A 26,445-nucleotide genomic window follows, 5' to 3' on the forward strand; every position below is an offset into this window, starting at 1 on the left:
AAATACTTAAGAAATTGACAGCGTACACCAGAAATATATATTAAATCAATTTTAATATATACTTTCCGATATTTCAGCAACGTCATGTTGCCATCTTCATAGGAACTTAAGATAAAGACACGTGCACGCAAGTACTACATAACAGCAAATGAGAAACGAAGCTACTGTTTTACTAAAGTCCTGGTGGTGCCCCCTGGCAGGCTATATTAGGTGTTCTTGGCCTTTGGGCTGAAGTTCTTCTGATATATGTTTCCCAAATTTCGGGCAGTCTCATGCATCCAAATTTGTTGAGGTTTGGCATGTTCCTAAGGGCTGAGGCTGATTCCATGAATCGTCTTTCATATTTGAACTTGCTGCGGTGTATTACTGTGGCTTTTTTCCACTTTATTCTGTGGCGAATATACAGAGCATGGTCTGCAAGCCCAGAGTGGCTGTACTGGTGAAATCTGATGTAGTTCTTGTGTTCTGAAATTCTGATATTTGCTGTCCTGCATGTTTGGCCAAAGTAGCACAATTTACAGCTGCAAGAGACCTGGTATATGCCAGGTAAGTCTTTAGTGGAGCGGATAAGGGATGCCAATTTTCTATATGGTCTGTAACAAGAGGTGAAGTCATGTTTTTTTAGGATTTTGTTGATTTTTTCTGAGGTGCCTCGGATGTACAGAATGGTGATGGATTTAGAGTAATTTTTTTTGTGAAGGTGTGTGTGTGTGTGGGTAGCCATTGGCTGGGAAAGTGTTAAGGATGTGATTTAGTTCAGTAGTTAGGGTTTGGTCATTTGAACAGATTAGTTTTGCCCTGTTGAATAGTGTCTTAATAACTCCATATTGTTGTAGGGGGAGGGAATTGTTGGTGAATGTATCTGCCTGTATGGGTGGGTTTTCTATAAACTGAGAAAACCAAGTTTCCATCAGGTTGGCAGGTGACTAGTGTGTCTAGGAAGGGGAGGCTATTGTTTTTCTCTTTTTCCAGGGTGAACTTGATTCTAGGGTGTTAGTTGTTTAAGCATGTTAAGATGGAGAGGAGTGTATCCGGCCATGTGGCCAAATAGCGAACACATCATCAACGTAGCAAAGCCATATGGTAGGTTTTTGTGGGGCAGAGTTTAAGGCTTTCTCTTCAAAAGTCTCCATAAAGGAGTTGGCCAAGGGTGGGGAAAGTGGTGAACCCATGGTTGTCCCCCCTCTATTTGTTTGTAGAATTTTTCCTGCCAAACGAAATAGCCTGAGTTCATTGTGAACTGAAATAGAGCTGAGATATTGGGAGGAAATTTAGCTTGGATTAGCTCTAAGGTTTCTTTGAGGGGGACATTTGTGAATAAGGAGGAGACATCAAAACTGACCATTATGTTGGAAGGTAAAGTTTTCTATACTGGCTTTGAAGTGGGCTGAGTTTTTTATGTGTGATGGTGTGTTGCCAGTATAGTGTGAGAGCGCTTTGGCTAAATATGTAGCTAGTTTGTAAGTGGGGGAATCAATGCCATCCACTATGGGACGAAATGGCACATTTTCTTTATGTATTTTTGGGAGCCCATATATATGGGAGGGTCTAGAGTTATATGGTTTTAGTCTGTTAGTAATCTCCACAGGCCAAGAAGTGACCTTCTTAAGGAGCATATGGAGTTTTCTAATTTGTGGGTTGGTGGGATTGTATTCAGTGGGGAGGTAAGTAGCTCGATCTAATAGTAAAGCCTTAAGCTTACCTGTGTAGTCATTATGATTGAGTACCACAGTGCCGTTTCCCTTATCCGCTTTGGTGATAACTATTTCTTTGATTTTCTTCAATTCCTGTAGAGACTTGTATTCACTAATGGATATGTTGGTTTTTGGTGGTTTTGCTTTTGTGAGAACACAGGCTACATCCAATCTAATATCGTTGGCGATGTGGTTTGGAAGGTGGCGAATCCCACGTTCAATCTGGATCATTAATTCCCTCGGCCGGTAATTTCCAAGGAGCAATGGCGAAGTTGTGACCAAATGACAGAGGGTTGAGTGCTTCAGGCTTGAAGATGACTGGAGAAAGGTTAACTACAGTGTTGGTTTGTAGTTTTGGTTCGGACATAGAGTTCTTTTTTAATTTATCAAACTTGTTGATATGTCAACTCTTTATTCGTTCGAATTCTTTATTTGCTGCAGTGCACGAGACGTCATGTAGAATTGTCCAAAGTTCGTGATTTAGCATATTTGAAACCTCATTCTCTAGAGCTAAAATAGCTCTGTTTACGTTGGCTAGGGATCTGTGCATAGCGTTAATTTGCTCCTGAAGTAAAGCCTGGCTCGCCCAGTTGTAGATACAGAGAGGTTTCTGTGAAACGAAACGGTGCTTAAATTTTACACAATTTGGGATTACCTGATTATCCCCGCAGCATTGATTCCCCTACTTACAAACTAGCTAAATATTTAGCCAAAGATTTAACAAAAATTTAGCCAGGATGGCATTGATTCTCCCACTTACAAACTAGCTAATTATTTAGCCAAAGCGCTCTCACACTATACTAGCAAAACACCATCACACACAAAAAACTCAGCTCACTTCAAGGCCAGTACCTTACACTCCAACATAATGGTCAGTTTTGACATCTCCTCCTTATTCACAAATGTCTCCCTCAAAGAAACCTTAGAGCTAATCCAAGCTAAATTTCCTCCCGATATCTCAGCCTATTTCATTTGGCAGGAAAAATTCTACAAACAGATAGAGGGGACAACTATGGGTTCACCACTTTCCCCACTCTTGGCCAACTTCTTTATGGAGACTTTTGAAGAGAAAGTCTTAAACTCCGCCCCACAAAAACCTACCATACGGCTTCACTACGTTGATGATGTGTTTGCTATTTGACAACACGGCCCGGATACACTCCTCTCCATCTTAACACGCTTAAACAACCAACACCCTAGAATCAAGTTCACCCTGGAAAAAGAGAAAAACAATAGCCCCCCCTCCTAGACACACTAGTCACCCGCCAACCTGATGGAACCTTGGTTTTCTCAGTTTATAGAAAACCCACCCATACAGGCAGATACATTCACCAACAATCCCCCACCCCCCTCACAACAATATGGAGTTATTAAGACACTATTCAACAGGGCAAAACTGATCTATTCAAATGACCAAGACCTAACTACTGAACTAAATCACATCCTTAACACTTTCTCAGCCAATGGCTACCCCCCCTAAAAAAAATACTAAAACCAGTTATCTACAACCCACCTCCCCCCCCTCTTTCACAAAAAAGATTACTCTAAATCCATCACTATTCCCTACATCCGAGGCACCTCAAAAAAAATCAACAAAATCCTAAAAAAACATGACTTCACCTCTTGTTACAGACCATATAGAAAATTGGCATCTCTTATCCGCTCCACTAAAGACCAATCACTTCCCCTAGACCTACCTGGCATATACCAGGTCCCTTGCAGCTGTAAATTGTCCTACTTTGGCCAAACAGGCAGGAAAGCAAATATCAGAATCTCAGAACACAAGGACTACATCCGATTTCACCAGTACAGCTACTCTTTGCTTGCAGACCATGTTCTGAATACTCGCCACAGAATAAGGTGGAAGAAAGCCAGAATAATATACTGCGGCAAGTTCAAATATGAAAGACGATTCATGGAATCAGCCTCAGCCCCTAGGAACATGCCAAACCTCAACAAATTTGGATGCATCAGACTGCCCCAAATTTGGGAAACATATATCAGAAGAACTTCAGCCCAAAGGCCAAGAACACCTAATATAACCAGGCAGGGGGCACCATCAGGACTTTAGGAAAATGGTAGCTTCCTCGCTTCGTTTCTCATTTGCTGTTATGTAGTACTTGCGTGCATGTGTCTTTATCTTAAGTTCCCGTGAAGATTTCGGCAATGTCACGTTGCCGAAATATCAGAAAGTATATATTAAAGTTGATTTAATTTATATTTCTAGTTTACGCTGTGAATTCCTTAAGTATTTAGTTATCATGTCTAACAGCGAATAAGCCTTTCTACAAGAATTATAGGGAAACACATGTGGGTATAATGCAGTAAAAGAGAGAGAGAGAGAGAGAGAGAGAAGTTGAGACATGCATGCTTCATGCATTCCTCTGCAGGTAACTATGTTCAGCCAGATGGCATTTTTTGAGTTCACCTGGTGCTACCAGGTAGCAAAACATAATCAACCTATGAAAAATCACATATGAGCTAATATGATTTTGCACTTGATTTTATTCCCCTATTTATCTGTTCCATGTGAACAAATTTACACAATAAAGACATTATAAAAACAACAGTAATATACTATTTTCACTTTCTCACTCATCACTCTCACTTCATCCAGCAGTCCTTTCATATCCCCCCCCCCCCACCACCATACCATATTTATCACCAGACAAATTATTTGATCCTAGTGTGGATTGCAGAAGTTGATTGATAGGAGAAAAAGAGGGGAAATATGATAGAAACATTTACGTTGTTTAAAGGATTTTATAGAATAGATGTAGGGGAAATGTTTCAGCACTTGGCTAGATGAAGTTAAATAAAGGTGTGGTCAGTAGGGCTGTGAGGACTAGATTTTTTGCTTGGAGAGTGGTGAATGAGTAGAATGGGTTGCCACAGTCAGTTGTGAGTGCTATGTCTGTTAATGGGTTCAAGGAGAGATATGATAGATTGTGTGGATAGAATGGGTCTCCCACAATAAGTCTTCAGACTCCATGGAGGTGTCTGTATAATAATTACATTTTTTTTCCTCTTTAATTTTAGTAAAACTATACGAGGAACATGAATTATCAATACACAACATCTTACTTAATTCAGTGCTTTTTTTTGTTTCTCCTTTTGCTGCTCACCCTTCATGCCCTCCAATGCCTCTCTAATCATTTTTCAAACCTTTTCCAATTCCCTTGCCATCTATTGTTTCAAAGTTAATTCATACTCCATATCCTTGTTAGTTTCTAAAATGTCATGAATATGTTCAATGGGGCAAGTCACTTTGTTAACAATTTCACTAGCATTCCTCTTTGTTGCTGCTATATTCTTGCAAGTCTGTGGTGTCATAAAATGACACTACTTGAACATTACAGTATTCCAACAAAATATAGGGAAATAGATTAAAAACTATAAATACACAATAATCAGCAGTAATATTGCTATTAAAAAAAAACTAATTCTAAGAAAATAACACAGTAAAACTGAAAGAAATCATTAATTTCAGAGGAGCATTAATTAAATACACCCATATTATGCTAAATATATAATGCACTGTAAATAATTTTAAACTAAATTGACAATAAATAGAGACCGAGGCAATTTATATCAAGTCATCCCAAAAGTAATGTTTTTTTATACTGTACTTGTTCAAACATGTCTCAGCTTGTCTAAACATGAATTTTAAAGCTTTATAAGTACTGCTAAGCTGAGGCAGCCTCATTCTAAGGAATTCCACCTTGCAAGAACATCATACATAAGTTATTATTTAACCCTTTATTACTATGAAGATCACTGAAAAGCCCATTATGCACATATCATGCTTTATGAGTTCAAAAAAGGCAACAATGCTGCTAACACTGTAAAAAAATATGCAAGTATATGGCAATAATGTTTTGAATGTGCCAGCAATGGTTCCAAAAATTTCGACAAGGAGACTTTAGCTTGAAAAACTCCCCTAGCTCTGGGCACTCTATCTCTCTTGATAATATATGCTGGAAGCCGCTATTGCAAGAAATGCCAATGCAGCTGTTGAAGATTTAGCAAAAGATCTTAATTCATTGTCATTGACCATCTATCGCCATTTGCAAGAACTTCGAATAGCGTCTAAGCTCGCCAAGTGGATTCCTCATGAACTGACAAACAACAATCAAAGAGAGCACGTCAACATCTGTACTGCTCTTCATTCTCGAGAGGTTCAATCTCAGTTTTTGAGTCGTAGTCACTGATGATGAAAAGTGGATACTTTACAAGAATGTTAAGCATCGAAGGCACAGTGGGTTCATTCAGGGGAACACGCTAAACCTCAGCCAAAACAAGACTTTCACCCTCAGAAGGTTTTGTTAAGCATTTGGTGGGATATGGCTGATATTATACACTTTGAACTCTTGCCACAAAACCAAACAATCACAGCTGAACAATTCGATTGACTGAATGAATGAAAAAACTGAAAGAAAAGAGGTGTTCTCTGGTCAATCAAAAGGGGGTGTTTTTCACCATAATAACGCACTTCCTCATAGTGCAAGAATCATCTGTACCAAGATTGAGGAACTCAGCTGGGACAATCTTCCACATCCTCTGTATTCTCCTGATCTTGCACCTTCAGATTACCACTTATTTCGAAGTTTACACCATTTCATTAATGAAAAACAATACAATACAATACATTAGAGGCAGTGAAATTGAGCCTATGTGACTTCTTTGTCCCCAAACCTCCTGAATTCTGTAGAAATGGCATTGTGAAGCTTTCACAATGTTGGAAGAGTGTTATTGATATCCAAATAGGGAATATATACTTGATTAAATTAGCAAGAGATTTATCTTTTCTATCCTTTTAAAACTTAATGCTAAAAATGGCATTACTTTTGGGATGACCTGATAAGTTTCTTTTGATTGTAGACTTCCCCTCTGAACCTGTGAAATGATCTGGAAAAGTGACTGTTTTTTTTTCCTTTTTAAACACAAATATGTATGCAATATATTATGATGTAAAACTATCATTGGATAAAAAAAAAATAAACCTTGTTCATTCAGTTATTAGAAATCATTCATACTAATTAAAATAATTTATTCTCAGTTGTGCACCGTATCTGTTAAGTCAGCAACACTGTATAGAAGAATATGCATCCCAATAGTCTCTCTTCTGTGGTCCAGCATTTTATACATTAATAATAGAAAATTTCTTAGTTGCAAAAGTGCATGGGGGGGGGGGGGGAGAGGTCTACTGCATAACACTGCCAAGACAGATGGTAGAAAAAATTACGCCACTGCAATTAAAAGCTATCCACAAAACCAACAAAAAATTGCAAAATATATATATATATATATACCCCAAAAAATCCAACAAAACAAAATTCTAGGTAAAAAATCAAACAAACTTCCACATTGACTTTACCAGTATCCAGGGGACTTTGCAACAACATCACTAATATGCACTCCCACTTCCAGACATCCAAATTGAATCTGTTATTTATCACTCACTCAACTGGTATCCTCTACAAATGAAACTCACCCATGCCAAAGAGCATCAGATCTAGACTTGCCTAACATGAAATGGAAAATAGATGAGATGTTTCTTTTTCTACAGGTTATCCCTTCTCCGAGCCAATCTTAGCCCTGAATCCAATATGGCATTGCACTGGTCGCAACTGAGAGGACCTTCAGGATTTCTAAATCTTTTTTCTGTAGTCTAATGCTTTTGCTCTCCTAATCCAAGCAGTTGCTTCTATCTGATAAGTGAAGTTATTCTTGCTAGCTGAGGTCTTTATTTCCAACTACTCAAAATCCTCAACCCTTATCCAAGTCTTAGTTTTCCAACAAATGAGCCTAAATAATCCAAGTTAAAAACTCCAACTTCTCACTCAACTTACACCACAGTCTTAACAAATGCAAAAATCTACTGCGACCTTTTTAAAGGACTGAAGGCTTTTGGTTCTAAACAAAGACACTAGGCATAACTTTAGCTCCCCCCCACCCCCCAACTCATCCTGATGGTACAATAGTAGCATCTCCTAAAGATAAGGCAGACTGCTTAGCATCAGTCCTCTGCTCTAACTCTTGTTTAGATGACCAAGGGAATTCTCTCCTACTATTCCATAAACACCTTCAGTGACCACCTTATTAGTACATGAGGAGGGCTAATAATAACCAACTTATTAGTATATGCTGGAATATTTTTATGATGTCCAGCATGCACTAATAAATTCTCCTTTTGCTCCAGAATTTAACATATCTATCTGGTTTAGAGTTTATACTATCCTACTCATCTGGCATGTGAATTATTCAAAATCATTAAAACAAGCCTCATCCAACCTGTTTCTAAAGAGAGAGAAAATTCAGCCATCAAACTGTTCGCCCCATTGCCCTCACCTCAATACTCTCAAAACGTGATTGAGAAGGTCATGTCATCAATAACTAGTTACTTCACTACCTAGAGACCCATTAGTTAGTTATCTATGTGGATTTTGCCATTCTTTCTACAGTAGACCCTCTTACTAGCTCTACTCACCAATTGGACAGAGGCCATGAAAAGATTTGGAGAAACTTGAGTGGTTGCTCTTGATATTTCCAAGACATCCGATCAAGTCTGGCATTACAACTTTCTTCCCAAGTACGAGGGCTGTTCAATAAGTAATAAGACTAATTTTATTGTCGCGAAACCACTCATCATAATATTAATTTCTGTGGAATAAAGAAATGTTGCTGTCTGTATTAACAAAAGAGGTTGATAGATGGCGTATACGGGCTGATGTGCCAGTGTCACGTGACTAAACGCAAGCTGGTTTTGGCGTGCCTACGAGGCGCGACCAGTCTTCGAAATGGAAGCATCCTTGGAACAGCATTATACAATTAAATTTTGTGTGCATTTGCAAAAATCGGCATCGGACACTTTTAACATGATATGCGAAGCTTTCCACGATGAAGCAATGTCGAGGGCAAGTGTTTTTCGCTGGCATAAAACTTTTAAGGAAGGAAGGCAAAATGTGGAAGATCTTGAACGTAAGGAAAGACCTTCAACGTCCATCACAGAGACAATGATGAACACAGTAGCGATTATCATCAAAGAGAATCGCAGAATTACAGTATGCCAGCTGCATGTTGTCCTGAATATTTCTGTGGGAAGTGTTCACTCAATCATGGCTGAACATTTGGGACTGAAACGTGTTTGTGCCCAATGGATTCCCAAACTCTTGACACCGGAGCAAATGCAGCATTGAGTGGATGTGTGCACAGAATGGAAAGAAAGACTGGAACAAAAAGGCGACAACTTCTTAAAATGCATCATTACAGCAGATGAAGCTTGGTTGTATCACTATGACCCTACAATGAAACAACAAAGCAGTGAATGGAAGCATCCGTCTTCGCCTACCCCCAAGAAAGCAAAAACTGTAAAATCAGCTGGTAAAGTTATGACCATAATGTTTTTTTGACGACGAAGGCATCGTTTACCAACATGCTGTAGAACCCGGGAATACTGTAAACGGCCCATTTTATGCGGATGTTTTACGGACAATGGTACAGCACGTCAAAAGGAAGCGTCCATTGCTGAAGAATGGCTTCTTATTGCACCACGATAATGCAAGGCCACATATTGCTGGTTGTGTAGTGGACGTTTTGCAGAAGAACAACATAGATATCCTACCACGCCCTCCATACAGTCCTGATCTCGCACCATGCGATTTCTGGCTGTTTCCTCAGCTCAAGAAACCACTAAGAGGCCGCCATTTCGAAAGCAACAAAGCATGTGTAAAAGCTGCGGAGGCAGTTTTGAAAGAACTCTCAAAAAAAGGACTTTCACATGTGTTTAAGAAGTGGACGCAACGTTGGGACAAATGCATCGCATCTCAAGGTAGTTACTTCGAAAAAGACCATGTAAATGATGACGATTAAAGGTAATCTGTATAAATCTGTATAATTTCTGTATAAATATAGTCTTATAACTTATTGAACAGCCTCCATATAATCTTATTGTCTCCCTCCTAATCTTTATGAGAGGACTGCCAGCTTCCTCTCTGGTCACTCAATGCATGCCATGAAGGGTGGTTTCCTCTTATTTAACTTTTTCCATCAATGCCAGTACACCTACATTTTTCTTCTCTTCAAGATATTTATTCTCTCTCTCTCTCTAATATCAAATCCTATTCATAGCATTTGCTGATGACAGCATACTCCATTCTTCTTCTTCATTTACCAAACCTCTAGTGCCTTAACCATTATTTTATTTTGGTTTCAACCAATAAAGAATACAATCTGCTTAGCTAAGTCCCCAATGGCCAGACCACCCTTGTTCATTAAGTCCAGGTAGAAACCTACTTACTCAGGTTGCAAATAAGAAAGTGAGAATTGGACATAAGGCTGGAATCCCTGGTTGGTTCTAAAAAGGCTTTATGGAGATCTAAGTTATCCAGCTTTGACACTTAAGTGACCCCCCCCCACGCACTGGATTTCTGTTCAGCACATGGACTAGCCATTACTAACACCATGTTTCAACATAAAGATGTACACAATTCACAATGAGGGAGAAGACACAAGATATAAGAAAACTCACTATGTTATTGTTGACAGTAATATCTTCAACACTGGTTCAACGGTGTAGTAACAATGCAGATTTTTCATGTAGTACTATCATATCCTGTATATGCTGTGAGGGTATATGTCAGGAATTTGGTGATAATGAATATAGAAAAGAACAAGCTGGATTCAGAAGAAAGAGATTGTCAAGATCCGATTTTCACTTTAATTGCAAAATCATGGGAATATAACAAGGATCTGTATTCAAGTTTGTAGCTCCAGCAAAGGCATGATAAAGTATATAGATATCAGGAAGGAACTTGATGTTATTAGTAAGAGTAGTGTAAGCAGAACTAAGCTCAATGTGATAGGGTCGCTTAAACAGGATGGGAGAGGAAAGGTTAGCAAAACAATTTTTCTTTTTGCAGGATAACAGGAAAAGAGGAGGTCATAAACCCAAACTCTAGGTGAATTGATAGTAAGAAGTACTTTAGAAGACTGAAATAAGGGATCTGACAATAATGAAGTCCTGACAGAAGATAAAAATTAATTTGAAGGAAATATACTGATATGAAGTTAGTAATGATGTGGCTTTTCATGTATCATCACATCCACCATTGAGGGTATGTATCAGGAGTTTCATGATTATGATGTGCCTTAAACATTCATCTTGCCATTTTCAAATGGGGTGACGATAATCTAGTGAACCTTAATGTTACCAAAACACAATTCTGTCTTATTTCCTGAATGAAAGACCATACTTTACTCTCCTCACAATTTAGAAAGTTTCCTCAGGTCAACTTTCACATCTAGCCTATCCTCAAGCACACACTCAATCTGTAGCCTCTTCAGGCTTCGCAAAGTTTGTATCCTTTTTCATTCTAAATGATACCTCACTTCAGCTCAACTCCTAACTTAATAAATAACAAATGCACCTAATATTAGACACATGTTTTCACATCTGAGATCACATCAAAAATCTTCCTCAGAATGGTTGACTGTATCCAGAAGCAAGGTATTCGCTCAATAAATGACCCATCTCTTACTGATTCTCTCCAGTTACTGTCCTCCAGACTGCTCTACTGAACTGGCTACTATCATTCCTCCTTTTTTATAATCGTGTATGAACATGGACAGGTGTCGGTCAGCATCCATATATGGTTCAGCTCCAGACTTATCCAACAAACGCCTCATCCTCTTCCTTCATTCCATACATTAGAACAGTCTTCTCCATACTATTTTCACCAATCAATACAACTTCCAGTTCTTCAAGAAGCACATTATATACTGCTTTCTTTTTTCTAATCCCTTTCCCACACACTGATGTGTTATTGTCTTGAGACCTCTGTGTGTGTGTGTGGGGGGTAATATATTTATAAATCTGGATAACAAAGCTACAACTGAGTTTTAAGCAACAGAACACATTATTATTATAACTTACCTCTAACAAAATTTCAGAAGACAAACTGTTCAGCCTATTTCTCCTAACAGTTTCTGGTGTATTCTCTTTTTCTTCTTTTTTGCTTTCTGCTTTTGAATTATATTCTGGTAAATCTCCTTTCACACTGAAAAAATATTTCACAATGAAATTTTTAACTTTCTTTTTTCTTAAATTAATTAAGTGCTATTTTAATATGAAAATAAATCTATTACTTATAACTTTATTAATTCCCCATAAGGGACTATTCTCAAAATGAACTCTGAAGAAATCTCAGCTCTACCTTACCTCCAAGGAATGCTGTTCCGGCATATAAGGAATGTTATGCTTCTAGAACTTCAAAAATCCCTCATCTCTTTAAGTAAGCAGTTATACACTGCTTGGAAAGAAATCAATGGACACCCCATGGGCAAAGTGCATCATGGCATGTAAGGAATCATGTGTCTGTATAAATTGGAGGAATGTGATGCTCCCAAGTCAGTGCAACTGCACCTGGGTGAAATGGCTATGAGAAGGGAACTGATGGAGTTGAAAAGTGTGTTGTGATAGGATGTCACGTTGCAGGCCATCCCAGGTCAACAATTAGCAATACCATACTGATATGGAAGCACAGGAGTCAACTGCAAGTGCTATCCGAAGTGGTTGACCCAACACACTCATCAAACATGACCGTAGGCTGCTACAAAGGATAATATATATATACTGCCATTTTTCAGCTTACACATTGAATGAATGCGAAATTCCAGGCATCGATTGAAACACAAATCTGCACAAAACATTCATAACCGAGGCTCGCAAAATGGGATTCCATTGTAGGACCACAATAGGCAAGCTTCACATTACCTGAACCAACATGCAGTGTCTTCAGTTGTGCAAAGAGTGTGTACAAGTGGGATGTGGAAGTTTGTAAAGTGGTGTTATGGAGACAAATCATGCTACATCCTAGACAGGTGTGAGTGTGTCAGATGCCTGGCGAAGGTCTCTTATCAGAGTACGTAACCTCCAACTATGAAATTTAGGGATGGTGGTGGGGGAGGGTGATGGTATTGAGTTGTTTTTCTGACTACTGTGGTGCCACGAACACTGAACTCAAAAACAGGATAACAGTTATCAATTCAATGTCTGAAACTTATGCAATTCTGATGAAAACTACAAGCCGTGTATTACATAAATAAAAGTGTACGACAAGAAACTGATGTATGGAAGTGACGAATCTATGGAAGGTGTTCAGTGTGGTTTTTTGTTTTGGATTTAATTAGCAACAGCTGTAGTCATACTGTGCCAGTACAGAAGGTAATAAATAAAGGGCATAGCCAAGTATAAAAAAATTAGTATATACAAAACAAATGTAAAAGGTACACAGAAATAAATATAAAAAAGGAGTAGAAAAAAAAATCATAAAGCATTTGCAAATAACCCAGTTGTCAGATTATGAATGAGACTAAAATAATGATTGTGTTCATTGGCAAAATGAGGGCAGTCGATTCAAATATGAATGATAGTTAGTCTGGTACCACAAACCTCAGACAGGCATGTCATCACCTCTAAACAGGGAGGGAGGGAGGGGGGAGACTATGATCTATGCAGAGCCAAACAAAAACAACTTCCCCCATGACAGTCTCCGCAAAGACTAGAATAGACTGTCACACTTTGATAGGACTTATTATTGGTCTCTCAATTCAAGACGAACTGCCACTGGTTTCAAAAAAGTTTGTGTTTATAAAAACACAAGCTTTTACATAAAAAGTATATATTGGTATATAAAAAACTGGCATATAAAAAGTTTGCGTTTGATGATTTGCCAGTAATCAGTGTATCGATAAGCAGATGGTGAAAGTGAGAAATGAGTTGACCTAGCTACAGTATTATTATTATTATTTGACACCTCCAGAAGTCCAAAGACTCATCGAGGGAGAGTGTGTCAACAGCATTGAACGACTGATCTCCTTCCAACTACTAACCGCGCTCAAACTTAACTTTTTTCGAGCCATTAGTAGCAGAGGCTCTACCAATTGACAAACCTTTGCTGAATCTACAGCCTTGTTTCCTTTAATCCGAATGTAACTTGGAATCCAACAGAAATATATATCCAAGTGCAGCTTCTATAACAAAAGAGCAAATGTTGGATAAAAGAGATCCCTGGATGTTTCTACAGCTCTAGACATCTTATTGCCTATAGACAACTTCACAAATCTGTATACAAAATGCACCTTTGGTAGTGATGCAGTCTTATGTAGTTTAAACCAAGAGCTCTAATGCATACAGTTTAGCAGTGAATTTGTTACTTACACTGAGATCAGAGCAGATATTATGCTGTCTGGGAAGACAGAAGACCCCACTAGATCCTCTGATTTTGAAACATCCGTGTAGATAGGCACAAAATTCAGAGTATTTCCTTCTATGTGCTTGAAAGAGCTGCTTGTAGACAACAGGAGGGTTGGAATGTTTTGGTAGCCTACAAAAAGAAAAGCTACATAGGGGTATGTATAAATGCCATGGCAGCAGTGCATTTAGTGGCACTTGTGTGCTATGATATCCATGATATAGAACATGGTTGCCAAGCAAAAAAGGAGAAATGACAAGGAAATGATCACTCCCAACTAAGCTGTCATCAGTTTCCCACTTAAACAGTGAGGAGGTGGGGTGAGCAGATAGTGAAATCAGCAGTAGTGAATGTTCATGTAGGGACATGGAAGATGTTGCTCCATGTATTAAGAAGAGATTATGTTGTTAAGCATATGCTCGACAGCTTTTCCTCTGGTATTAGTTTGGGCACTACCTCAAAGAGCAGTGGGTCTGTTTAACTCCTCCATTAAAAGTAAAAAGGATGGTAACTGCATTACAATGTCATCTTGAGAGTTACCTGTGGTATACTATTACAAAAGACATGACTGAGAGTCAGATAGCAACTGCCTCTATGTTCATATGAAGTGGGACTTGCTGGAAGTTGGGTATGGTTGCCCACAAGAATTGCAATTCCTCCATGGGCAGGTCCATCACACATCATCCTGTCCTTGCAAATGATGGTTATATTTTGCATCACCAGGTTTCAAGTAAATTTCTTTGCAGGAAAAGCAGATCGTTTCTGCAAAAGAGCACTGATGTCATCAATGTTTTGAATGAATCTGTGAAAATTCTATTCTAAAAATGCTTTCATTATTTATTTTTGGTGATATCATTTGGCTTCTGATGACGTGAGGTTTTGCTTTCATTCATCTTGGATTTTTTTCCCTTCTTTTTGACAAATTGTGGATTCCAAGTGTCCATCATTTCTTCATTAGGAAAAATATCCAAATATCAAATTGGACTTCCTCTAGGACACTAGGCATATTAACTGCTTTGTCCTTTGTTTGCATGGGGAATGGGAGTGAGAAAGAATATCCATGCCATCTATTAACAGGTCTGGAAGTATACACCTGATTTTCTATGGTGCATGTTCTGTTATTTATATATATATATATTTTTTTTTTACTAGTGGCTTCTCATTTAATGGAACCATAATTTTTTTATATCATCGGGAATGAGCCCATACATATATTTTTTTTCTTTGATAAGTTCTAAAGAGATAGCAAACAAATCATACCATTTACAGATACTGTAATTGTGAGAATATGGGACTGACATGCACATTAAGGTACTTACTCAGACTTTCATTATAACTGCCTTCTCAGCATAGGAGGGCTTACCACTAGATGTTGCTATTTTTGTAGTATACCGCTGCCTTGTATCATGATAAGGGATGTTCTACACAGTTTTTATTTTTTTGAACTTTCATGCTTCCACCTTTTGCATGGTCGTGAGTACACTGAGTGGTCTTCATTACAATTAGAGCATTCAGACTATTAGCAAAGCTGATTCCTTCAATGTTGAGTTGGCAAATCTGGAAATTAGCACCCAGTTTTCTTTTCTTGTGGTCCTGAAAAGGACCATTTGGTGATTGTATAGTTGTGATTTCATGTATTTATAGCCAGGAGATTGTTAAGATAGATCTGGCTGCCAGCAATAGCTCTAGCTCATTTAGTATTACCCAGGGTGCACCATGTGGATGCAAGCTAGGAACACCCCCCCCCTTTGATATTTTGATGTCATTATCATCATCAAATTCCTGCCATGCCATCAAGGGGATGTACAGGATATGATAGTACTACATGAAAAATTTACATCATTCCTACTTTCCTATCTACAATTTCATACTATGCTAGCATGCATCTTACCTGGGACACTTAGCAGAGAAATTGCTCTGTAATTCTCACATTCAGCTTTGTCTTTTTTTATAAATGTGAACTATTAGAGCTGTAATCCAATCATCCAGAATTTGACCAGGTCCTCTGAATTATGCAGTGCAAAGCTTTTATACCCCAATAAAAGTTTTACACTCTATACTTACGGATTTCTGATTGAATATCATCTGCTCCAGTTGCCATTCCACATTTTAAGTTTACGATGGTTTTTTCCACCTCAAGTACTGATACATGAATTTTCCAGTTCCAGCATCTGAGTTGTAGAAATGTTTTACTTAGTAAGGAAACCAGCATTACACAAAAACCCCCAACCTGGAGGACCAGGATATCTCTCTTAGTCTGGCTTCTACCTCTCGACCTGTCCAGCTAAGGAGGTCCTACCAGTAGCTTAGCTATAGCTAGCATAGCTCTTGAGATCATTGGTGCACGCAAGCCTCCTTACCACATCAAAGTGGAGATACCATTAAGGAAAGAACCTTTATTTAGGATGGAAAGATATCAGCTACCAAAAGGGGCAGATAGATATAGACCAACTAGTGACAAGATGGAAAGACAAGTGAAGCTGGAACAGGCAAATGCTTAATCCTTGAAGAGAAGAAGTATCGGTACATACTCCTCATTGCAATGCTCTAGTATGGTTCTGTCACTGCTTGTTTTGTTTAAGTGTCTTTCAAAGTAATTACTCCAGACATCTAGGATATCCTTATCTTCAGTTTTCATGTTTGATTCCCTTCACAGTACTCCATTTCTTTTCCATTTCTAAGCTTTTTCAATAGCCTCCAGAACATTTTTGCCACCTTCCTGATTTTATTTTCTATATTATCACCAAAGTCTTCCCATGACTTTTGTTTAGTTATTACTTTTACACAGAGCTTAGCTCTCTTACATTTTTCTCTGTATTCTTTTGGGGCATCCGCCAACTTTTGCTAGGAACTCTTGGTGTGCTTTTTCAGAACTGTTTAACTTCTTGTATCTGCTATGGGGTTGTTATTTTTCTATCCTTACAGACAACTTCACAACATACCTCCTAGCTGAATCAATGTCTTCTTCAGATTTTGCCACTAAGACTCCAAGGTTTGGTTCTTGTTTTCAAACTGCTTTGAAATTTCTTCAATAATGTTTTATAGTCCAGTCTACATTTTATTTGTAAAAGCTGCTCTATTTTAATTCTTTTAAAAACTTTCTTACATAAGTAACATGTAACATCAATTTTTATCTTGCTTAGAACTAAGTAATGGTCACTTCCAATTTCAAATCCTCTGTGCACTCTCATCTTGAACCAGCATGAAGATATCACTATCAGCGATGACATAGTCAATGAGGCTTTTCCTATTTCTTGGGTCTTCTCTTCATGTGAATTTGTCCATATCTTTATGTCAGAACATGGTGCTAGTAATGACTGGTCAGTGTACTGAGCAGAAATCCAGCAAATACTTACCATTATTATTAGCTTTGACCTTTTCTCCAAATTTTCCTGAAATGTTCCTTATGTCTGGTGGAATTCATTTGCTATTCTGTTGTTTAGATCTACAACACAAATTGCTTTTTCCATTTTCTTTATGTCAGCTGAATGTTCTAATGACTCAAAAAATTCTTCCACTTCTTTCTTAGAACCACCTTCTGTTAGACCATAGGTACAAATAAGTTTCATTGTCCATTTTGAAGTTTTCCTATATCACTACTCATTCCTTTCTTTGATGATCTAATGATCATCAGTAAGTTCTCACCTGTTTTAGTCTTCATTTCAGAACTTCATGCCAATTATGTTCACATTGTACTTTCCAATTTTTCTGCGAGTTCGATTTCCTTTCCATTAATACTGCTTATATTGATAGTTCCTTTCAGTTCTTCTGACATTGCATTTATTCTTCTTCTTCTAGATGTTGAGCTGGAGTTTGCACCAGGAAAGCCCCAGCCAGCATGAAAATCTCATCATGTTGTACCATCATATGCATTTGTGGTTTAAGACAATAGAGAGCATAATTTGGTAGGCTAAGTCCCAAACTGTGAGTCCATTCTCATTCATTCAGTACCCAGTAGATACTTACTAAGGGGTGCAATATATGAAGATGAGGATTGGGCATTACGTCAGAAGTCCCACTTGGTTCCTGCATTCGAGATAACTGGGAGGACACCGCCCAGGTTTTGGTCCTTAAGCAATCCCATAATATATTTATTTTTATTTTTTTTAACAGCCTGTAACTTTTCCCCACTGCAGGGATAAAGGCCTCTCCCGTTGAGGGAGGGTTGGGTCTACTTCTCCCATGGTGACCCACTCCATCTTGGGAGAGTGTTTATTCACTTGTACGAATGAATGAATGAAGGTGGAAAACAATCGCAAACATCCCTGCTTACGCAGAATTCGAACCTGCAGCCTCTTGGCTGGAGAGTGGATACGCTAACCACTTGGCCAACCAGATAACATTTTAATTGACAACATGATATTTCATCTCAACTGCACAGGATTTCTTCAGGTGTAAACATACAAACTAGTAGACAAAACTATATATATAAATAGCTGCAGGAATGATAATTTTAAAGAAAATGCACTTAAATTTTGGCAAAGCCTATGAGACAACCCTAAAAGGCATAATAATAAGACAAAGTGGATTGACAAAATGATTCTGAAAAATTGTACGCATAGAAAAACCAGCCTTCATGTGGCATATTATAAAAAGGAGTTTGATACTGTGGCTTATACTTGGATTTTAAAATGCACAGAATTATTCGCATTAGAAAAAAAGTACAAAAATTCTTGAAAACCAGCATGAAAAATTGGAATACAATGTTGATCCTGAATAGAGAAGAAATTGGGGAGGTAAACATAAAAAGGGGTATTTTTTAAGGAGACTCATTATCTCCTTTATTGTTTATTATTATGCGACACCTCCAGGGAGTCCAAAGACTCATGAGGGAGAGTATGCCAACAGCATTATTGATCCTTCCAACTACTAACCATGCTCAAACTTGCTTAACTTTTTGCATGAGCCATTAGTAGCAGAGGCTCTACCAATTGATTGACCAACCTTTGCTGGTTTACCTTGTCATTGATCCCCTTAACTAGAATTTTAAATAAAACTGCTCATGGTTACCAAACTGTGCAAAAAAAAAAGTGCAAAGATATCTCATCTTTTATACATTGATAATCGGAAGCTGTATGCAAAATCAAAGAATAAACTTGAATGATTGCTTGATACTGTGCACATATTCAGTCAAGATATATCAATGGATTTTGGATTAGACAAATGTGCAATTCTTGGAATAACAACAGGAAAGTTTGAAGACCTGAACGAAATCGAGCTGCTCAATTGGCGAAAAAATCAAACCAATAAAATTCGAAGATAGCTACAAATATTTGGGAATTTTAGAAGCATCAGAAATTCTGCACAATAAGATCAGGGAAAAAACTAGAACAGAATACATAAGGTGGCTAAGAAAACTCCTTAAGTCAATGCTTAATGCCGGGAATTTGATAAAAGCAATTAACACCTGGGCCATACCTGTTCTGATATATTCAGCAGGCTGCATGGAAACCACCTTCACAGCATAGAGGACAGCGCTGAAAGCAACTTGACCTGGCAATGATTGATAAATGGAGCACTAAAGAAAGACACAGAGTCGGTAATTTTTGCAGCACAAGAACAGGTCATTGAAACCAATGTTATGAAGGCAAAAATACAAAAAATTCAAGAAGACAATAAATGCAGATTGTGCAAAGAGAAGGAAGAAACTGAAGACCGCATTATAAGCGGGTGCAGCAAAATCGCACAAACTGAGTACCGTAAAAGGCACGATAACGTGACTAAAATAATTTACTGGGCATTTATGTAAAAAATACAGGTCTAAAGTATCTAAAGACTATTAGAAGCATAAAGTTGACAAAAAGATGATTATGAATGAAAAAGCTAAAATACTATGGGATTTTAAAATCCAGACTGACAAAAGCTTGGAATGTAATACACCTGATATAACAGTGGTTGTAAAAGGTGAAAACAAGAGTGTTCACAGTTTATCAAAATATCAGTACCAGGAGAGAGCCAAATTAATGAAAAAGAAAATGAAAAAAATTACAAAGTATCGCGAGTTGCAAATCAAAGTTGAACGAATTTGGCAAAAGAAAAAAAAATTGTTCCTATAATAATAGGTTAGGCACCATCCATAAAACACAGAAAAAAACACCTAGAAGCACTCGACTTAGATGGATTAAAAACTGGGCAGTTGCAAAAGGCCACTCTGTTTGGCATTGCATACATATTCAGAAGGTATTTCCCACAATTCATAAGCCCTTGGGTAGGGGTCGAATTAGTGAAATATAACCAGCCTTATTTTTTAATGCCGGAAATTTGATAAAAGCAATTAACACCTGGGGCAAACCTGTTCTGATATATTCAGCAGGCTGCATGGAAATTACCTTCACAGCATAGAGGACAGTGCTGAAAGCACTTGACCTGGCAATGATTGATAAATGGAGCACTAAAGAAAGAAACAGAGTCGGTAATTTTTGCAGCACAAGAACAGGTCATTGAAACCAATGTTATGAAAGCAAAAATACAAAAAATTCGAGAAGACAGTAAATGCAGATTGTGCAAAGAGAATTTAAGGCTGACGAAGTAAATCAAAGCTTGGATGAATATTATATATATATTACACAGTCCAACACAATTTTTGCTGACTTGTATATGAGACTTGTTTTTTACTAATTTGGGTGCGCCTGATTTCAAATATCAAATCCATTTTTCTCTATCACGTCAAGTTTTTCCTCTATGGCATTTTCTTTTTGCTAATTTGTAAGATTTTGATAGTTTTAAGGAGGCAGTACTATTTAAAGGACCAAAAAAAATCGATTTTTTTGAATATTATTTTCTGAAAGTATGTACTTTTAAAAATCTGTTCCTAACTTTTTATCAAGAAATTTGAAAAATTCCCGAAGATATAGCCTATTATTCAAAGCGGTGCGCAGATCAGAATCAGAGCGCTCACCGCTCTCGCTTGTTAGTAAACGAAAAAATGCGTAAGAACCTGCAACGGCACGTACTGGCGCTTTGAATGCGAGAGAGGCCGATAATTAGATACATAACTACTTAACAATATTCATTAAAAATTACAAGAATATTTATAAAAAAATAACAATTTTACTTACACGAGTTTCAGAGAATAAATTTTTGTTTGTAGCAATTTCTGCTGTGTGTTCTGTTTTGGCAATCCCTTTGAATATTCCAACAGTAGTCGGCCATCATGTGAGAATCCCATATTCCTTGGTACCGATCTTCCATAGTTTTTAAGTCTTGATGAAATCTTTCGCCTTGTTCATTGCTTACAGCACCTAAATTCTCGGGAAATCTATCAAGATGACTGTATAAGAAATGAAGCTTTATGCTCATGTTGCAACCTAGGCGCTGGAAAATTTCAAACATTGTTTCCACTAGATCTTTGTAATTGCACGCTTTTTTGTTTCCAAGAAAATTATTCGCAACCATCGTAAATGAAGTCCAGGCCTCTTTCTCAATTTCGTTCATAGAGTTGATGAAATTTGATTCTCTCATTAAAGTTCTAATTTGCGGTTCATCAAATACACCAGCTTTAATTTTTTCATAACTAAGTCGTGGAAATTTTTCACATGTGTATTGGAAACAGTCACCTTGTAAATCTAAAGCTTTAACATACTGCTTCATAAGACCTAGTTTGATGTGTAGAGGTGGAAAAATGATTTTTTTTCTGTCGATTAAAGGTTGATTTATAACATTCTGTTCTCCAACATTTAAGGATATTCTAAGAGGCCAATGTTTCCGACTCCAATGTTGGTTTCTAGCTCGACTATCCCAGAAGCATAGAAAACACGGAAACTTTGTATAGCCTCTTTGAAAGATAAGTAAAAAGTTCACCATTTTAAGATCCACACAGATGATCCAGTTATGGTCTGTGCATTTTAATAACTTCAGAACCTTTTTAATGTCCTCATATGTTTCCTTTAAGTGGACTGAATAGCCAATAGGAATTGAGCCATATACATTCCCATTGAACTGTCAATAAATAAACGCCACCCATTTGCATGATAATGTACAACACTCATTTCGGTTAGTAAACCTGACACATTGTTACAGTAAGCAAACCCACACTCATGTTTAAAATATTGTACAAGATTACTTTCCCTGCTACGATAAAAAGTTATCTTCGTATCTTGCTCCAGTAAGTTTTTTTCATTTAATCTTGAAGCTAACAATTCCGATGATTCCTTTGATAGGCTCAAATCTCTTACTAAGTTATTCAATTCCGCTTGAGTAAAACGTTGTGGTCCAGAACTAGAAATTAAATTTTCATTGTCTAAATCAACATCCGGGTCTTGCTCCTCAAGAACATCTGGCATATCCCGATCATGCTCGTTCTCAAGTAAAGGAAGTCCTTTATAAATTAGCACGGCTATTTCATTGGAATGAGCAACTGGTTGGATACACAATTTTTTTCTTATTCTTCTTATTATAACCAGAAGTCTGAACTAAATAAAAATAGCAATCATCTACGCGATTTTTCGGTTCACGCCAAAAGCTAATTTTTGGCGTTTTCCCTTGCTCCAATGTCGTAAATTTTCTACACATGACTTACACACTTTATTTGGAGCACATGAATTGTCCTGATCTGCAAGTTTTACGTCAAAGTATGCAAAGTACACTTTCTTAATGAAATCAGTGATATTTGTCCTTTGACTAGGAACAGTAAAGCTGCCACAAATGTAGCAGAAAGAATCTACACTATTGACACATTTTCGAGTAGTAGACATGATGTATTTTCTTCACTGCCGACTAACATGCAATTAACAAGACAAAAAAAAACCAGAGACTTTACTGAAACGTTATAAGCGCTCATCATACTTTCACGATCGATTAACTGATTTCGATCGTTCTTTGTCCGCTATGATGCATATACCATTCATTTGTTTAGGCAGTTGTCATCGCCTACTTTTCATCACCTAAATGTATTAGGTCGGTTATCGGCCTCTCTCCCATTCAATGCACCAGTACATGCTGTTGCAGGTTCTTAAGCATTTATTTGTTTGCTAACAAGCGAGAGCGGTGAGCGCTCCGATTCTGATCTGCGCACCGCTTTGAATAATAGGCTATATCTTTGGGAATTTTTCAAATTTCTTAATAAAAAGCTAGGAACAGATTTTTAAAAGTACGTACTTTCAGAAAATAATATTAAAAAATCGATTTTTTTGATCCTCTAAATAGTACTACCTCCTTAAAACTATCAAAAACTTACAAATTAGCAAAAAGAAAATGCCATAGAGGAAAAACCTGATGTGATAGAGAAAAAGGTTTGATATTTGAAATCGGCGCACCCAAATTAGTAAAAAACAAGTGTCAGATCATAATCAGCAGAAAAAATTTTTTTTTTGTTGTTGGCAGTGTTATCATCATCATCATTCTTAGCCATTGTCGATCCACTGCTGGATGAAGGCCTTTCCAAGATTACTCCAAAACTGTCTGTCCGTGGCTCTCCTTTTCCATGTCACTCCTGCAAAGCTGATGAGATCATCAATCCAACATGATTTAGGTCAGCGTCGCGCTCATTTTTCCTCTTGTGGAATCCAATCCAGTACTTCTTTTGTCCATCGTTGATCCTGTCTTCGAGCAATATGACCAGCCCATTGCCACTTCAACTGTTTCACTCTTCCTATGATGACAGAGATTTGTTTGGTTTCTTATCCACGTATTCCTTTTGTGATCCAGTCTTGTGATACCAAGCATACTTCTTTTCATACTAAATCATGTTGTTCTTAATTTCTGAATTTCCTTTGCATTTAGTGTCCCTGTTTCACAGCCATATGTTAATATAGGAAGAATACACTAGTTAAAAACTTTTCTCTTCAGACATAATAGTAGTTGGCTTTTGAATATTGAATGTAATTTTCCAAATGCTTTTCACCCAAGCATCATGCGCCTTTTAATTTCGTCATGATATTCTGATCCATTGATACCATTGAAATCAATAATGAGGAAATTGTTTAATTTATTGATTTTTACTATTTCTGGTTGGACATAGCTATTGAACATAACTTGGGTCTTCTTTAGGTTTATCTTTAGGCCAGCTGCTTGCATCCATGAACGCCAAATTGCTAGCAATTTGGCGTTCATGGATGCAAGTCTGTAATTCAAGTACAGTTGAAGTAAAGATAACTATGTCACCTGCAAAGTGTAAATGGCTTAAATATCTTCCATTTATCTTCAGACCTTTCCCTTCCTAGTCAAGAAGTTTGAATATTTCTTCTAGGCATCCATCCATCCATTCATGTGCCATCTCCTATCTAGGAGGTTGACTACCATGATGATACTCATGGTTAACTACGGGAGTAATGACATGTGGTGAGGACCATATCTCTTCCACATGTTGCCGTAAGCATTCATGACTGTAGCGGTGTGTGTGTTCACGGGGCCGGTTTGCCAGTTCTGAGAGACGAGGCATGCTGTGAATAATTTTAGAGATATTGTGTCACCCTGTCTTATATCTCTCTGTATTTCCACAGTAGAGATTTTTCCATTGAAATGAATTGCTGCTGTGGCATTGACGTATGCTGATTTCATGGTCCTGATTTATGGCTCCTCCACTTGTTGGTTTTGTAATGCTTTAAGTATTGCACAAGTTTTAAGTGAATTAAAGGCTTTCTCATAGTCAATAAAACCAAGACATTGTGGTAATTGATATTCATTACACCGTTCAATAATCTGCTGTACAACTAGAATATGGTCCATTGTACTAAAGCCCCTTAGAAAGCCAGCCTGTTCTTTTGGTTGTGCTGGGTCTAGAGACGCACAAAACCTATGAATTAAGACTTTTGTAAGCACTTTGTAAACCACTGATAGTAGACTGATAGGTCGGCAGTTTGTCAAGTCATCTACCTCACCTTTTTTTTTATGTATCAGAATTAGGGTAGTCTTCTTCCATGTTCTTGGTACATAATTTTTCTTCAGACATAAAGTAAATAGTTTTGCTAAGAGTTTGTAGGTTATTTCTCCACCTGTTTTTAGAAGTTTTCAGCTGTAACTCCATCCTCCCTTGCAGCTTTCTGATTTTTGCAAGCTTTGGATGCTCCATATAACTTCTTTTGGTAGAATCTGTGGTACTTCATCTGTTTCGTAGTTGTCTTCTTCATTTAATTCATCATCCTGATATAATATTGAGTAAAATTCTTCAACTCTTTTTGCTATAGCATATCTATCTCTGGTGATGGTCCCATCATGTAGTTTGATTGCAACCATCTGTTTATTACTGTGTGTGTATATATATATATATTAAATGTTATCATCTTATTCTAGTATTCTGCCTTATAAACTATTAGTCACATACTCATGAACTGGCAAAGTCCACATACTTCAATAGTGTGTCTACATATATCAACAGGTTAGTGTTTCTACACTGGTGTAAAACATCTGGCCCATATTTATTGAATTTAAAGAAAAGTTTCACACACCTAGAGCATCTAGAATATATAATAAAACAAAAACATGCTACTTAAATGCATTGCTGATACTAAGCATCTTCCTGGCATTATTGAGAACAGAAAATTACATGTTGTTAATATACTTCAAAACAAATTTGACATTATCTTGGGCAAAATGTAACTTCCATTCTCAAAAGACAAGCAGATAGAATTTATGAATATATAATAAAATTAAATTGATTAATTAGGAGCCTGTGTAGCTCAGTGGATGTGGCGTTTGCCAACCACCGCGCTTGGCCGCACGAAGGAAGACTTGGTTTCGAGTCTAGTCGGCGACTAGAGGAAATTTTTCTAAGCCTTTTTTCGACTGGTTCCCGAGTTAGTCGATCTCTGGCACGGGCAAGCAGGTTTTTCCTCCCGGAAACTCAGGTTATTCGTCCTGTAAACTCAAGAAAATCGACCGTAGAACCCACATTATTTCAGACATTAAATATATTGTGTTAGGGTTAGGGACCACGAGATGGCGGCACATTTGAGCCGTCTCTCTTCACTGAGTACTGCTTAATTAGTGATAGCCTTGGGTCATCTATCTCTGATTGGTACCAGTGGAGATTGAACTGCCCACTCAGTCTCCAAAAGTTAGATAGGGCTAAATGGCCTCGCCTACTCCCCGTATACGGGGAATTAAAAGGCGTTAGCTGATTTTTTTTTTTTTTTTGATTAAAAATTTTGATATCTTAATGTCAGACAAAATACAGAAGATAAAACCTCATAATCAATGTTTCGTTTCAAAAACAGCTGTTAATAAATCCAAGCATGTCTTGTCTATGGTGGAACAAGATGTTCTCAGCAAGGGTTTTAGCTTTGCGGTGACCCTGAAAAGTATCGAAAGAAATTTTGTCAGCAAAAGTTGAATGAGCTTCACCTATCTCCTCTGCACAAGAAGCATCAAAGCCTCGGTTCAAATGCCATAAATGCAGCAAAACCTCCTATTGATAATCTTTCATACTGACACTTACTCCATTATGGATCATGAACCTACTAAAGAGTTTTAAAATTGTGCCAATAACCTTTTGAAAACAACCTATGAGTTTAAGAGAAAACCCAGACTAGCTCTCCGATCTCTTCATCCTCTTCCTCCAT

General features: G+C 37.6%; 1 protein-coding gene across 2 annotated transcripts in view; it reads right to left on the reverse strand.

Annotated features, from left to right (window-relative positions):
* LOC150107633 (uncharacterized) overlaps nucleotides 1–26,445 on the reverse strand; it is a 271,977-nt gene that overhangs the window by 114,265 nt on the left and 131,267 nt on the right. For both annotated transcript variants that reach the window (XM_090391984.1, XM_090391983.1), the window contains one exon: nucleotides 11,629–11,752. In XM_090391984.1, the coding sequence (XP_090248110.1) occupies nucleotides 11,629–11,752 (124 nt within the window). The remainder of the gene's footprint in view (nucleotides 1–11,628; nucleotides 11,753–26,445) is intronic.

Source organism: Typopeltis vanoorti, chromosome 4 (assembly GCF_054136105.1).
Source record: "Typopeltis vanoorti isolate ZY-2024b chromosome 4, IOZ_Tvanoo_1.0, whole genome shotgun sequence".
Classification (NCBI taxonomy): Eukaryota; Metazoa; Arthropoda; class Arachnida; order Uropygi; family Thelyphonidae; genus Typopeltis; species Typopeltis vanoorti.